The 14,427-nt window shown below is 51.9% G+C and overlaps 6 protein-coding genes across 6 annotated transcripts; 2 read left to right on the top strand and 4 right to left on the bottom strand.

Annotated features, from left to right (window-relative positions):
- Positions 1-2,290: 2,290 nt before the first annotated feature.
- J4E86_002872 (uncharacterized protein) lies at positions 2,291-2,621 on the bottom strand (the record flags this gene model as incomplete). Its single annotated transcript, XM_051443429.1, has 2 exons — positions 2,291-2,499; positions 2,552-2,621. The coding sequence occupies 2 exons, from the start codon at positions 2,619-2,621 to the stop codon at positions 2,291-2,293; spliced, it is 279 nt and encodes a 92-aa protein (XP_051304924.1).
- Positions 2,622-2,868: 247 nt separating this feature from the next.
- On the top strand, positions 2,869-3,977 carry J4E86_002873 (uncharacterized protein; the record flags this gene model as incomplete). Its single annotated transcript, XM_051443430.1, has 2 exons — positions 2,869-2,914; positions 3,388-3,977. The coding sequence occupies 2 exons, from the start codon at positions 2,869-2,871 to the stop codon at positions 3,975-3,977; spliced, it is 636 nt and encodes a 211-aa protein (XP_051304925.1).
- A 467-nt stretch (positions 3,978-4,444) lies between these two features.
- On the bottom strand, positions 4,445-6,547 carry J4E86_002874 (uncharacterized protein; the record flags this gene model as incomplete). The annotated part of the gene is made up of 3 exons (XM_051443431.1): positions 4,445-4,557; positions 4,633-6,080; positions 6,135-6,547. The coding sequence occupies 3 exons, from the start codon at positions 6,545-6,547 to the stop codon at positions 4,445-4,447; spliced, it is 1,974 nt and encodes a 657-aa protein (XP_051304926.1).
- A 1,482-nt stretch (positions 6,548-8,029) lies between these two features.
- On the top strand, positions 8,030-10,304 carry J4E86_002875 (uncharacterized protein; the record flags this gene model as incomplete). The annotated part of the gene is made up of 3 exons (XM_051443432.1): positions 8,030-8,195; positions 8,718-9,800; positions 9,886-10,304. 3 exons carry the CDS (start codon positions 8,030-8,032, stop codon positions 10,302-10,304), a joined length of 1,668 nt encoding a protein of 555 aa, XP_051304927.1.
- A 1,174-nt stretch (positions 10,305-11,478) lies between these two features.
- J4E86_002876 (uncharacterized protein) lies at positions 11,479-12,468 on the bottom strand (the record flags this gene model as incomplete). Its single annotated transcript, XM_051443433.1, has 1 exon — positions 11,479-12,468. One exon carries the CDS (start codon positions 12,466-12,468, stop codon positions 11,479-11,481), a length of 990 nt encoding a protein of 329 aa, XP_051304928.1.
- Positions 12,469-13,120: 652 nt separating this feature from the next.
- Positions 13,121-14,155, bottom strand: J4E86_002877 (uncharacterized protein; the record flags this gene model as incomplete). Its single annotated transcript, XM_051443434.1, has 1 exon — positions 13,121-14,155. The coding sequence occupies one exon, from the start codon at positions 14,153-14,155 to the stop codon at positions 13,121-13,123; it is 1,035 nt and encodes a 344-aa protein (XP_051304929.1).
- Positions 14,156-14,427: the final 272 nt, after the last annotated feature.

The raw sequence follows: 14,427 nt of genomic DNA on the forward strand, positions 1-14,427 counted from the left end.
GATTTGCTTGAGAAGATGGCCAATGTTGCTCGCGTCAAGACATTGCTCGTCGCCCAAGTGACATCGTGCCGCGATTTCGACGAGTCTCTGCTTATGGCTATCTGCAAGAACCTTTTTGCGTTCCAGGAATTCAGGCTGTTGCAGCGTCCCACCCAAGGGAGATGTCGTGATGTGGGAAAGTATTTGCTTCAATGCAGTGTAACACTCAGCTCTCCACCGTCCATGCGCTGGGAAGAAGGAAACTGGAATGCGTTCATTCAGAGGATCGATGTCAATCTGATATATGCGTGTGCCCCTCGGTGGCGGATTGACCGATGGAATCCAAGGCACGTCGCAGTCGAGGAGTAAGATCATGTCAGCATCGCGTGTGCATTCATCGGTGCTAAGACGGAAGCCTTGCGAAGCCGGGTGTGAAAAAGGAAAGCAGAGGTCGCTGCCTCCAGTGTCATGCACTCGCAAACCAGGTATGAGATCTGCGAGAGCGACCAGTTGTTCGGGGCAGCGCCTGTCTCTTCCAGAGTATCCTGTGATTATCAGTGGGCGCTTGCTTCCCACCAAGGTCTGTGATATCTATAGAGTCATCACGTCACGTAAGTAAGATGTCTTGTAAGCGCAGAGATGGAGAACTTGCCTCTTCAACCGCGTCAGCTGGCAGGGCACCGGGACCGACGGGTTTCCACTGTTCCTGGTCCAACTGGTAAGGCTCCTCGAGTACCTCCGCAAGTGTTTCTCTTGCGCTTGCAACATAGACTGGTCCTTTGGGTCCACTGTTTGCAAACTGCAGCGCACGTGCAACGGTCTGCTTGACGTTGAGGCCTGTCCGGATCTCGCCAGTATATCTGCAATATTGGCGAACGATAGCTTTCTGGTCAGGCGCTTCCTGCAGCCAGTGCATATACTCTGTCCGTGACCCCGTCATCTCCCCAGCCTCAGTATAGGGACACATTCCGGCGAAGATGAACACAGGCGCCCGCCCGACGCTTGCATTGTGTAGGCCCTGTCCAAGCGCTTGCGTGCCCACGTCGACATGTACTACGACAGCTTGCGCCCGGCCGGATATCCTCGCGTAGCCATCTGCCATCGATATAGCTGTTATCTCCGATGGACAGGTTATGAAGCGGGGCCATTTGTCTGGCCGCTCTCTCTTGCCCTTGACGATGGCTTCGATGATGGACGGATGGTCTGAGCCCACATTGACGAAACAGACGGTGATGCCGGCCTGGAGCAACTGTTAGTGACCCTGATGTTTTCAAAGCCGTGTATGCCCGTGTGTGAGCAATGTGGACTCACCTCCTACAAAGCCTCGAAGAGCGCGAAAGCTGTGGTGTACCTGCAATGCTGTCAGTGAAAGACTTGAAATGTTACTTTTAGGTCGGCGAACGAAGATGTTGGTGGCGATGGACTAGCCGTGGCGCTTGGAGAAGAACTGGTGTGGTATTGGTGAGAAGGAATCCTGATTGTGGTTGCCGGTCGCTCAATTCGCAACGCGATTGCGTTTGTCGAGGGCCGGCGCGAAGCTATGAGTACATCTGGGGGATGCTGACACGACGGGATTTTGGATAACGCCGACAGGCGCCTACGCGATGCAAAGAAGCTCGCGCGCTTGCTCCCAGCAACATCAAACGGCAGGATACAGATCTGACCGTTGACACATTACTACTAGGAGCTTAGCGTCAGCTTGCTTCACTGCGCGGTCAGTTCGGCCTATCAGCGAGTTCCATTACAGAGTCGTTTGGGAGCAGGGTAGAGCAGGTGCACTCTGCCCTCAATGCATCCAATATCGGGAAGTGGGTCTCGGCTCACTTCATGCGGGTGAACCCGCCCCACCGCGCACATGTGCCACCCCACAGGCCAAACTTCTGGCTGAGCTCAAACTTCAGTGTGCCGCTCCCCAAGGCACAAGAGACCAGATCTGTGTACAAGCAAGCAAATAATTATCGATAGTGCCCGAGAACACATGCCAGATGGTGGTTCGAAATTCTTATCGATAAGTGCTTGCTTGCTTGCCCACAACCCTGCCAACGACTTCGCGGCTCGGGTCTCACGACTTCTCGGCTCGGGCCTCGACAGCGATAAGACACGGCTGGATGGGCACGGTCATTCGACGATTGTACTGCACTTCGTGCCACTCGATTAGGCTCACCGGTACAGTAATATAGGAAAGCAATTATGCGACGATCACAATCATTACGACAGCCTTGTTTCAATGGTGGTAGTAATCGGCAGCATTTCATTGTTGATTAGGTAGCTAATCGCGTTGAATCACCGAGCATGCAGAGTTCCACCCTGCTCACTTTGCGTACGAAGACTCCGAGTCCCTCGCAACAGCAAGCATCGCATCAGCCTCGAACTTGGCGCGTTTCTCTGCATAGGACGATTTTGGGGCTCTTGCCACAGCAAGCATTGCATCAGCTTCGAAATGGGCACGCTCGCCACGCTTGTTGGCGTAGGAGGACTCTGGGGACCGCGCAACGGCCAGCATAGCATCAGCCTCGAAATCTAGAGTGTCAAATTAGCCTAGGCGGAGCTGTGATAAAGGCTGGTGACTCACTGGCTGGCTGGGCTACGGGCGCAGCATATGTAACAGCGAGTAAGACTGGTGCGATGACAAGTAGCTTCATGTCTGCGACTCTTTACGTAGGATATGTTATGATAAGAATCGTTTAGCAAATACTGACTCAGTACAGTATAGTAAGATGCTTGAGTTGAAGACCGGTGGCTTCCCATCAACCTTTTGTACCTCTTTTTTCAGCCTCAACGCATTGCTCACTTTTGCACCAGCACATGAACCTTATCTTGGAATTGCCGACGGAAACGGTCAGCCTAAACATCTTTGATAAGCCCACGACGCATCGAAATGCGGGCACCATGCTCATTGGTTTACGAAAAGTGTGCCAATACCCCGAGTCGGTGGGTGAGCCAGTAGCCAAAGTCAGCGCAATCAAATGTATCAACAGTGCAGTCAGTGACGATAGTATCATCTGATAAGTCAACATTCAACATCCCGAATTTCAGGAACTCAGAACCTTTCGACGGATGCTGGATTCCCACGTCATATCCTAGATTATTTCCTTGATCACGACACTACACCTGCTCTTTGCGAAGCATCAAGATGTTTTCAAAGCCCACCATCACCTATCTACCTTTGTCGAGTATCTCTCGGTCTGAAAATGACGAAACCACTTACATGTATTCGAGATCACCAAACAGTGTTAAAAAATATCACTGGCTTGCGCACGGCGTGAGTCTAAGCATCATACTTGTGCTTCTTGCCCTTCGGAACCAAGTCGGCCGAGTCTCCTGGACTTCATGCTGGAATTTACACAACTACTACTGTATGCTCACCATATCTGATCGGAAATTGAACCTACTGACTGAACTCCGCAGCTCCCATTGACGAAGGTGTGGCTTCCATTCCCTACATCGAAACGCGCTTCAATGGCTCTCTTTGGCACCCGTCTCCCTTCAAAGGTCCCCCAAGCCCGGATACCAAGGCAGCCTGGCACTCAGTCATGGAATACGGCATGATCGGAGTGGAAGCCTCCGAGATTGAGGCCGTCGGTCACAACCTCAGTACTGCATCTCACTTCCCAGAAGCAGTCGGAGGAGGATATATTGCGGTGGCTGTGGGAACGCATCAGCTGCACTGCCTGCATTACATCTGGCAGGACCATCACCAATCGTATTTCAAGGAGGTGCAGCAAAAGATCAAGGATATCCCTGAAATGTACGAGCGTCACTATGAGCACTGCGTCGACTACATTAGGCAGAGTCTCATGTGTAACTTCGATGCTACGCTCGTAACATACGACTGGGTGCTTGACCATCAAAATCCCACTCCAAACTCGAACGCCATGCACAAGTGCGTTGATTGGGATGGCGTCCAGGACTGGCTGAAGGGCAGGGTAGTCGAGGTACCTGAGGGGTTTATCTGGTCCCAGCCCGAAGGGCAGGAGAGCTTACCGTGGAATCCCTGAAAGATAGCAGCGTATATGTACCTAGGTATGCAACTTAAAAAGCGATCACACCCATTGTATTGTATGCATGGCCCCCACCTGGTGCAACGCTGCGAAACGTAATGTCGTTATCGAGCCGGCCTAGCACTTGCTACCTGAGTGGCTTGCACCCCACTCCGGACTGCATGATTGCCTTCTTTCCTGCTCGACATGGATAGAGGCGCGGTGTGAGCTGGCAGGCTCATATGTGTCGTGCGACGTCAACGCGGCTCTGCAATGAAGCCAGCCTATTGCCTTGTTTGCCTACTTTCGTGCACGCACCAGCTTCCCAACGATTTTGTGTCGCGACCCCCGGCACAGCTCAGAAGGCGGAAGATCTACGCTCAAGGAAGTCCGTATCGCCTTTTTCCAGTACAAGGCCAACACTGCGGCATGTGCAACGAAACAGTGCGACGCGGTACACATCCGAAACGTTCTAGAATTGATGACTATCGGAAACGATCTTTGATGTGCTGGAGCAGTATTTGTCGCTTCCCTTTCAACTTTCTTCGCGACTCGGAGGATTCTGTGCGTGACATGTGTTGTTCTTCGTCCTCTTCGACTGGATCCCCAAACTTCCAACCGACAATGGTGCATCCTGCACCACACAGAATTTGCCTTTCCGTTGAGAACATACAAAAAGCTACTCCGCTAGATAGCGCGGCAATTTCTGTGCCTGTTACGACTGCATTCCGAACACTTTCGGTGAAATCGTGACTTCGTTCCTGCTGCTTGAGGTCCAGGCCCAGAACTCTCTGAATCTCTTTAACATCCAGGCTGCGCTCTTTTCTCCATGTTCCTTCATCGCTATAAGCCCATATCGCTACTGACTCATCATATGATCCGGTGACGATCAAGTTCTCCTCGTTCATGACCACCAGGGCGCGGATGAGGTCGTTGTGGCTTTTCCACCGTGAAACTGGACGGCCTGTTTGCTTGTGATGGATGAAAACATCCAAATCGCCTCCTGCCGAAATGATGTATTGACCATCCGGAGAAAGCGCTAGAGATACGATCTTTTTCTCGTGGGAAGAAATCTGTCTGATGCAGGTGCCACTTTCGATGTTAAAGACGCGAATTATCCTGTCTCCACTAGCGGTAATAACTTCGGTTTCTGTGAGAACCGCTGCATTAACAGCCCCGGTATGTCCACGGAGTACGCTATGAGGGAATGGCTTGCTACCTCGCCGTTCCCGGAGGCTGTCCAGGAAGCTGCAAGCCCACAGTTTCGCTGTGCAATCCTTTGAAGTTGTCACAACATATTGCGAGTTGAGCTTGATGCTCAAGATACTGTCTCCGTGTGCTTGCTTAATGTTACTTTTCATGTCCCCTGTTGAGAGTTGCCACACAATAAGACTGCCGTTTCCTGCGCAACTGACCAACATGTCAGTCTCGTGGTCCGCGACTATGCCGAAAACGGACGAATTATGACCCAATAAAGGTGGGTAGGCCAGGCGCCGCGTCGATGCGTTCCAGACTCTAATCGAGCCATCCCTACTGCCGCTTATGATGAAGTCTGTTGTGTGGCATAACGCGTATACTAGGTCGGTGTGGCCTTCTGATGCATGCTGAGGAGGAGGAATGGAAATGGGATTCGCGCGACCCTTGCACCATGATACATCTGAAGGTGCAAAATCGGGTTCGAGAATTGGCTTGGTGTCGTCTGAGAGAGCTTGTAATGGAGGTTCTTCATGGTGTGACTTATGACTGGTCACAGGTTGGCGAGAGGGCCCTGACCCGTAAGTCGACGCGGAAGGATGAGAGCTTTGTTTAGCAGAAGAAGATGTTGCAAGATGTAGTGGAGGGTCGTCGTCAATGAGAGCGAGCTTTTCTTCGAAGGGCGATGGTTTTGAGGATTCATCCTCAAGATTCTGAGTAGATCCACGACCAAATGAGCTTTCTGCGTAGCTAGTAAGGCTGTCGAGATATCTTTGCAAGATAAAATGAGTACCATCGCGGCCTTGATCTGGTAGGCTTGCTTGGAGTTTTGCGATCGCCTGGAGTATCTGTGATGTGTCCTCCTTGATTTCGGAAGTATCAATGAGTAGATTTGCCGTGTTAACCTTGATATCTTTGCTGACTGATCTAAGCCATTATTAGAACCCTTCATATTACCAGTTGCGTATGCTGGGGACATACATGTTGAGCGTCTCGATGGCCATGTTCAGGGCCATCTGATGCGTGTGCAAGATCGACTTGTACTTCAACATGTTGTCTCGTCCAAACAGCGCCCATTTGGCGCTTTTTGTCGATTTGTCGTTTGTGTGAGCAGCAATACACTGCTCGATCTGGGTCACGGCAAGCTCGCAATCCGCAATGATGCTTTTGATATTCTCCACAAGTATTGTGGGGAATACGTTCTCCGGGCAACTTCCCATGTCCTGAGCCAGAATCTCTAAGACGGATTCCAGTGAGGCGAGCTCCGTCTGGACCATGATCATCTCTTTCCCCGCATCTCGTATCTCGAGCACAAATATACCGATCGAATTATAAGCTTTTGCGATCGGTGGTAAGAGAGCGATGCAGCCAAGCGCGACGGAAATGGGATCCATATGCAATATGCTTCGTTGGAGAAAGCTTTCGGGAAGTCCTAAAGATCGCCAGATCCCATGGGTTAAGATGTAAGGACCCCAGTCTGGTCGGGGGGCTTGGACGGAGGCGCACAAGGCAGACTTCTTCAGAACCGACAGACACGCGCAAAGGCTACAAGGGGATGCACTCGCACGTCTTCCCTATGCAGTGAAAGACGCGATTGTTCTTGTGCAGAAGTACGGGGAAAGATACCTTTGGGTTGATTGCCCATGTATTGTGCAGGACAGTGACAAAACACGCGATCAGGTCGACAATATGGGTGAGGTATACGCTGGCGCATACCTAACTATAATTGCTGCTTCCACTGCGGGACGCCTAAATACCCGCAAATCCACAAGATGTCGTAGCCTGGACTCTACTACCCAACTTTATGAGAAGCTTTTCAAGACCAAGTGGGCCTCTCGTGGATGGACCTTCCAAGAACAAATGCTCTCCAAGAGAGTAATTATCTTCCTTGACGGAGAAGTATTCTGGGATTGCCAGAGATGCGTCTGGAATAGGGACTACCTCACCCCAGAATCTGCTCCGGATACTACATTGACCAGACCGTACTATGAGACCGCTCGGCGAATGTCTACCATGTCTCAGCCAGATCTCAACATGTACATCGAGATGATTAGCTTGTATAACAGTCGCGACCTGACTTACCCGCAAGACGCGCTACCGGCGATATCTGGAGTGTTAAGTACACTGAAGCGTACCTTCACTTCTGGTTTCATCAATGGCCTTCCCTGTACATTCCTAGATCTCGGACTATTATGGCAGCCCTACAGTATAGCGAGTCGTAGAGTGGCCAGGGATGGAGGTAGTATCGCACCAAGAAGAGGTCTACCATCCTGGTCATGGTGCGGTTGGCAATGCCCAGTAGATCCTCACAACCTCCGTTCGAAGTTTGACTACTTGAAGGAAGACTCTTCCGGGGAGCATACCACCAATGCTACTCCATCAACTTGGCAAACACACAGACTTGTGCCGTGGTATGCTTTGTCCGAAGATATGCAGCACACGTGGCGCGTTGACGAATTTGATTCCCTCATCATGCGCCCAGAAGCTGCTCTCGATAAAAGTGCCATGTTCACTGGCACACAACGATCGTTTCATCAAAGCAAATACGAATCATGGAGAGAAGGCAAAAGTGCCGGATCCGTAGATACAAACACGGCCCCGAGCTCGCACCATTTGTCCGTATCTTCTTACCAAGCTTCACGTTCTGCGTTGCAACTTGGAAGAGACTGGCCATTCCTCTCATGCAAAACAAGTACGGCTTCACTCCGTCTCAAAGCTGTCCTCAAAAAAGGAGCCCTGCTGGTATTGGTCCTTGCTGGATGGGTCCATCGGTATTCGAATTTCGTCAATTTGCTGGTGAGCCAGCAGACTCTGACACGTGTCATCTCATATGCCTTGAAGACAAAAGAGGGAACCAAGCAGGCGTACTGCGCCATATGAACCGTGATAGGGCTGAGCCCGGCGACGCGCTTGAGCTGATCGCTTTGTCCACCGAGACTATACGGTCGGAACACCTCCGGAACATTGGAGGTGATAGCGGACCTTTGTTCAAACAGGAGATGATATCAAAGATCGACATGAAATTCTCTTCTGAATATTTGGGTAAGTGGGATACAGTCTGAAAATATTGATGCAGCCTCGACACGCACAACTCAAGGAATGCAGCGCTAAACGATCCCTAGAACTGATGAGCGAAGTGAAGAAATACGGGGTGCAAAGCATATCTGGCTGGGAATACCACTTCTACAATGTTCTTTGGATTGAACGCAAGGGCGAGATCGTGTATCGGAAGGCAGCTGGACGTGTACCAAAAGTCGTCTGGGAGGCAAATTGCACGGAGCCCGTGAGAATCATTCTTGGCTGATACTTTGCGGGAGCGGCGGGTCACTCTGAACTACTTCATTGACTGGTATTGATAGATACCAGACCTCAGTCGCCCCTGTATATGCGTGACTATTTACACACTCAGGATGATACACAATGAGTCATTTCGCGCTAATAGGCCAAGATCTGGTCATATCCAGGTATAAAACTGAACGTCCGAGATCGAAAGGATGCAACGAGCATAGTCATTTCCAACTTCGACTATTCCAACAATCGCAACTTCCAAAACAATGATAGTAGAAATCCTCCACAACATCCGCATCTGGACCCTATTGGCGCTCCTCAGCGGCGTCTACATCTACATCCAGAATCGCCGGCGCCGCCCACCCTTTCCTGTGCTAAACACACACGCAAACGACTTCCTCGGCCGAAAAGCCAACCAAGACTACGCGAACAATGCCTCCGCCCTAATAACCACCGGCCTCAACACCCACCCCGCCAATCCCTTCGCCCTCGCCCTCCCCAACGCCTACAAAGTTGTCCTCTCGGCTTCCCTGGCCAACTTCGTCAAATCGAACCGAGATCTAGATCACAGGGAGTTAGTGCGTCAAGACTTCTACGTGGGATATCCCGGTTTCGAAGCTCAGGATGTGTTACACGCGTCTGGAGATATGTTGCTAGACATCATCAAGACGAAGCTAGGCCAGAACGATAGTGTTATGCCTGTTCTGAACGGAAAGCTGGATAGTGCATTGCGTGTGCACTGGGGTGAAGAGAGGGAGTGGCGGATGCTGAACTGGCATGCTGATACAACGGTCATAATCGCGCGCGCTGCTTCATCGGTGTTTGTTGGGCCGGAGAAGTGTGAGGACGAGGAGTGGTTGAAGCTTGTGCAGGAATATGTCATGGCATATTTCTCTGCAGTGGGCGAGTTACATGCGTATCCAGCATGGTTGCGACGCATTATCCAGCGATTCTTCTCACCCAATGCATCTGCATGCCGGAGGCATGTCGCCCGCGCGAGGCAAATCATGAGAGACGTCCTCGCAGATAGGAAACGTCGAGTTGGAGAAGCGAAGGCAGAAGGTAGAGATATACCCGTTTGGAACGATGCACTTGCGTGGACACAGGCTGCTCCAGGAGGCAAGGAAGCGGAAGCGGGCGATTTGCAGCTGTCGCTTGCTATGGCGGCCATGTTCACTACTAGCGAGTTGTTCAGGCAGGTTTTAATCGATGTGGCATCACATCCGGATGTTATCGCGCCGTTGCGCGTAGAATCACAAAAGCAGATTGCGGAGCACGGCATCTCGGTCGCTGCGACGAATGGAATGGTGCTGATGGACAGTGTCTTGAAGGAGAGTCAGAGAAGGAGTGCGGCCGCGGGTATGTATCCCCCTCCTTTCCTTCATGTCTCCATACGACTCTCTGGATGATCTAAGTACGAAAGAAGAGCTGACATGTCGAATAGTCGCCCTGGAACGCGTCGCTTTGAAAGACGTCAAACTCCCAACCGGACACACACTCCCGCGAGGCACACACATAATGGTCGACTCCACCTCGCTCTTCTCTCCTACGCACTACCCCAACCCCGACTCATTCGTTGCAGACCGCTTCCTTCGCAAGCGCGAAGCAGGCGACAAGTTTAGCCAATTCGTGCAATCAGGTCCAGATCTTAGCGTTTTTGGCGGTGGGAGACATATCTGTCCGGGCAGGTTTTTCGCAGGGAATGAATTGAAGATGGCGATGGCGCATGTGCTGGATAAGTATGATATCGGAGTGAAGGAGGGTTATGTCTCGAAGCCAGTGGAGATGGGAGTCTACAAGGTTGTAGATCCGATGATGAAGTTTGAGGTTAGGAGGAGGGAAAGAGATGAATGTGTATTATAGGAAATCTTTTTCGGCTGATACTTCGCAAGATTAGGGAGCCATTGTCAGCTTCCGGGGTCCACGCTATCATGCGCACGACAGACTAAATGGCTATAAAGTCTCCAACGTTTACCTTCCCTCCACCTCTTCTTCACTATACTCATCTGGTGTTCTCCAAAAATGTTGACCAAAGGCATGATGTGAGTCCTCCGTCCAAACCTACTCGTCAACAAGCGATGCTTACATTTTCCGACATCCACCGAAACAAAGAGAACTGCGAACGATGCAATGATGGCGCGGAGCAAAAGAAGTTGCACATTGCGCATGTGAAGGTCGACCACGGAAAATACATGAAAACAAAAGCATTACGTGGAGAGCTATGGAGAAACATCCAAAATTCGAATATCCGCGAGTAATGTGTTTGTCGCGCAGTATCACCCAAATAATGGGATAGAGAGCTCGATGTCCTGGGTCGACGTGTATAAATATCCCTCACCTTCCAGCACTCTCCCTTACTACTACTACACTACTTCCTTCTTTTTACCAAAATCACTATGTCATCAGACCGATGAGTGCGGCTCCTGGGTCTCCAAAACCACCAAGACGATCGATATGTCTCTTCTGCGTCTCGTTTCGAAACCCACATCTCGGTACGAATACTTCAAAAACGCTAGCCGATTTTGTGATGAGAGACATCCAAAACGATCGAATGAACTGTACATGGGGTGAAAAAGTCGAGTTTTCTCCACGGCACAATCCCAAATCCTAGGAGTGGACTTTCCATGTAGAATGCTAGCGCGTCGGTCGTCATGCGCATATAAAATCTTCGTCCACACCATTGTACGATACATCCTTTCATTATACTCTTCTTCTCTTCCTCAAAAAGGTCCTCGCCTCCTTCATGGTTGGAGTTCGCCTCAAAAAGCTCCACATGAAATCGATATGTGGAAGAGCCTGTATGTCTTTAATCTACAATGAAAATTGTATAAAGACGACGTATGTGTCCTGCTGCTCGTTGGCGCTGAAATCATACCACGCAACAATGGCTCAATGACGTACCCAAAAGACAAAGTTGACCAATGCATGCGCTTGAAGAACACCAAAAAAGCAAAGTCAAGGCTCCCGCGCAAAAATAGATAAGACCCATAATATACAATCGCTTTTCGTAAATGCAACACACTCCGTCATCATCATGCTATGATACAATCCTTTCCACTTCGATCCGCCTCCCCGCGCCATCAACTCTACTACCCAACTCCGCGTACATGTCCCAAAGATACTTCCGATGCAGGAAGACCTCGCCTTGCATCTGCACGTCATCGCTCGCGTTATCCATCGCAAGCCCGATCTTAAGATCTACATAGGCCGGTATAGCAGCTAGTAGTTCCCGGAAGAAGGCCTTGTGGACGAATGGCGTCGTGGACCACTCATGGAATTCTGGATGCGACCATTCGTAGTACCGGGGATGGAGCGTTGGGACGATGCGGAGAAACTGCAAAGAAGGGAGGGCAGAGAAGAAAGAAGCCCAGTCGACGTAGCGGTTCATTCGTATAGCGTCCTTCAGCTGAAGTTCAACTTGTAGTCGTTTGACGCGTGAAAGGTCCCAGCCGTGTGGGATGTCGTAGGTGGGAACGGGGAGTTTGTTGAGGGAGATGGCAAACCAGTTGTTGGTGTACATGCAGTCTGTTGCTTCGCCGGCCAATCTCTGAGACGCGCGGAGGAGTTCCAAGTGCAGGAGTGGCTCTGGTTCGGCTGTTCTGGGACATACCGGACGTTTTCCTGTCGAGAGTCGCCGTTGGTTCAGTCGTTCTCGTGACTTGAGTGCGGCCAGGCGTTTCTTCCGGTCATTGAGTATCGTCGTTGCGTCGAGAATGGGTAGAGAGCGCGATGTCCTGCGCACGACGAGGTGTGAGTAGACTTCATCTCTGATCTCCTGCGGTAGTTCGAAGAAGCGAAAGGGCCTGCCGTTGGTGATGCGTTGCGTCACCACTGCGTTGGATACGCGACGAGGCCTCCGGGGCGGTATCGTTCTCGGCCGCCGTTCATGCTGTACCCCGTGAAGCGCGCGACTGAGCTCGGCGTCTTTCTTCGAGATATCCCCAGACTCCAGGCCCTTGAGGATGAGTAAACTTGGTAGTAGCTCCTCCAGCATGGAACCTCCCCGACGACGTTGTGGTGCGGCCATCACAGACCAATTGCATAATACAATCTGCTCCTATCAGCCACATGTTGGCGACCATTTTGTTTATGAAGTCGCCTGGACAGGGAAATTGCCTTCATCTTACACTACTGTCAAAATTGCACCAACATGTGGGACCCTGGCTCCCGCGCTGCAGGTCCTGCAGGATCGGAGGTTGCAGGGTGATACCGTGTCGTCGAGGTGTTCGCACCATGTTCAGTACGGCCCTGGTTACCGAGTGACGGGGTCGCAGGATTGAGGTGGAGAGGAGGAGCCGGGCGCGGAGATTGTGGTCCAAGCCGTTGAATCACGACAAGCAATGCGGGAAAGAAGCGGCATCGTCGGCTTTTATTCTGCCAAAACTGTCAGCTGTTCTGTCAGCCGTTCCAATATTTGAGATGGTAGCTGCAGTTATTAGGGCGAGTATCGAAGAAACAATAGCAGAAGAAGTAATTGTATTACCGTAGAGTGCGGTATAGCGAGGCTATGATGTGTCTTAACAGAGGTATTATAGCTTAGTGTTTCAGCCCAAGAAGATATTGCGCATAGCGGAACGCTTAAGCGAAAGCACTAGAATAGAGAAGGCGTTCCCAGGACCTTGGTACGTTCATGCGATCGGTGGTGGGTGATTATTTTGGTGCGTTGCTTCTGGAGGCTACTAGCCGTCTACGCCTACTTTGGCGTGGCGGAAATACTTCATGCCAACCCAGGCCACGACAACCCACACCCAGCTCGTGACTGCCGTGCAAACGATCAATGCGGGATAGTAGCCCGTAATGGGCAGGGTTGCGTCGTCTTCCAAATCGGGTGGAGCATACGGTGTCTCGCCCACGTCCCAAGCCCAGCTCCAGATTCCGAGGCAAGAGCCCATGCCGACGACGAAAACAATCCACGTTGCTATGAGCACGACCCAGCCCCACCACTCCGTCTCGCTGTAATCCCACTCATCATCGGGGTCAGCCTCGGCAGGTGTCAGGACTGCCGAGATGGAAGTGCGTCGGTTGCTCCGAGTTGAACGGCGGTGTGCAAGAGATGTCGCAGAGCCCTGGTTGGCACCACTGAAGGAGAAGTCATTGCCGGCGGGAGAGGGGCGGTAGAAGGACATGGTGTCGTCTTCGTCGGTAGTCGAAGCGTAAGGCGCGACCGGGCTCGTCATGGGTGATGCAAGTAGTGAAGGAGCAGGCCGTTCAGGGCCATCGGGTGGGGTGTAAATAAGCGCGGGTGACGACGGGGACAGACGGGCAGCGGGTAGCCATCCACTGTCGGACGAAGAGTTGAGGGGAGCGTTTTCGTAGCTGAAGCGGCCTGGAGCCGAGCCTTCGTCCGAGGGGTCTAAGCTCGTGGTGGTGGTGATTGTGGGTGTTTTGGCCTTGCGCAGAGAGCTGCTCCGTTCACGCATCTTGGCCATGGCGGCTTTCCTAAGGGATCCCTTTCGCTGCCTCCCTTGGCTCTGGCGCAGGGCAGTCGCGATGGAGGACGCTCTCTTCGCACCTTCCGCATCCTGATCGTGCTCCTCGTCGTTGCCTAGTTGTGTCGATGGCGCCTTCCCCATGGCATCCATGGAGGACCTGAGAAAGGCGCCCAGTATGCCTCCCGACTTGCTGCGTCTATGGCTAGACGCGCCGTCCGCCTCGTGCTTCACATCCGCTCCCTCAGCACGACCCTCATCGCGCGCACCGTTTCCGTCTGGCATGGTTCCCACGTGCGTCAACAGCCATGGATGACCGAGGTGGTGAATCAAGTGTCATGTTTCGGAGCCAGACCGTCAACGTCAGCGTCATGTTGCGCTCTAGGGTACCAAGGGTAGGTTCCCTTGCATGCGGGCTAGTCGGGGCCGGATTGGTCGATTCACCGAGTATGGGCCGCCGCATACAGAAGGCCTCCCTCAATTTCCCCTCCACCTCCCGTCCGGGGTTCAACTGCGCTGGTTATCTCGTTAAGCCTGGATTGCGCTTTCGCTAACCG

Source organism: Alternaria arbusti (assembly GCF_024043155.1).
Source record: "Alternaria arbusti strain BMP 1465 chromosome Unknown scaffold_3, whole genome shotgun sequence".
NCBI lineage: Eukaryota > Fungi > Ascomycota > Dothideomycetes > Pleosporales > Pleosporaceae > Alternaria > Alternaria arbusti.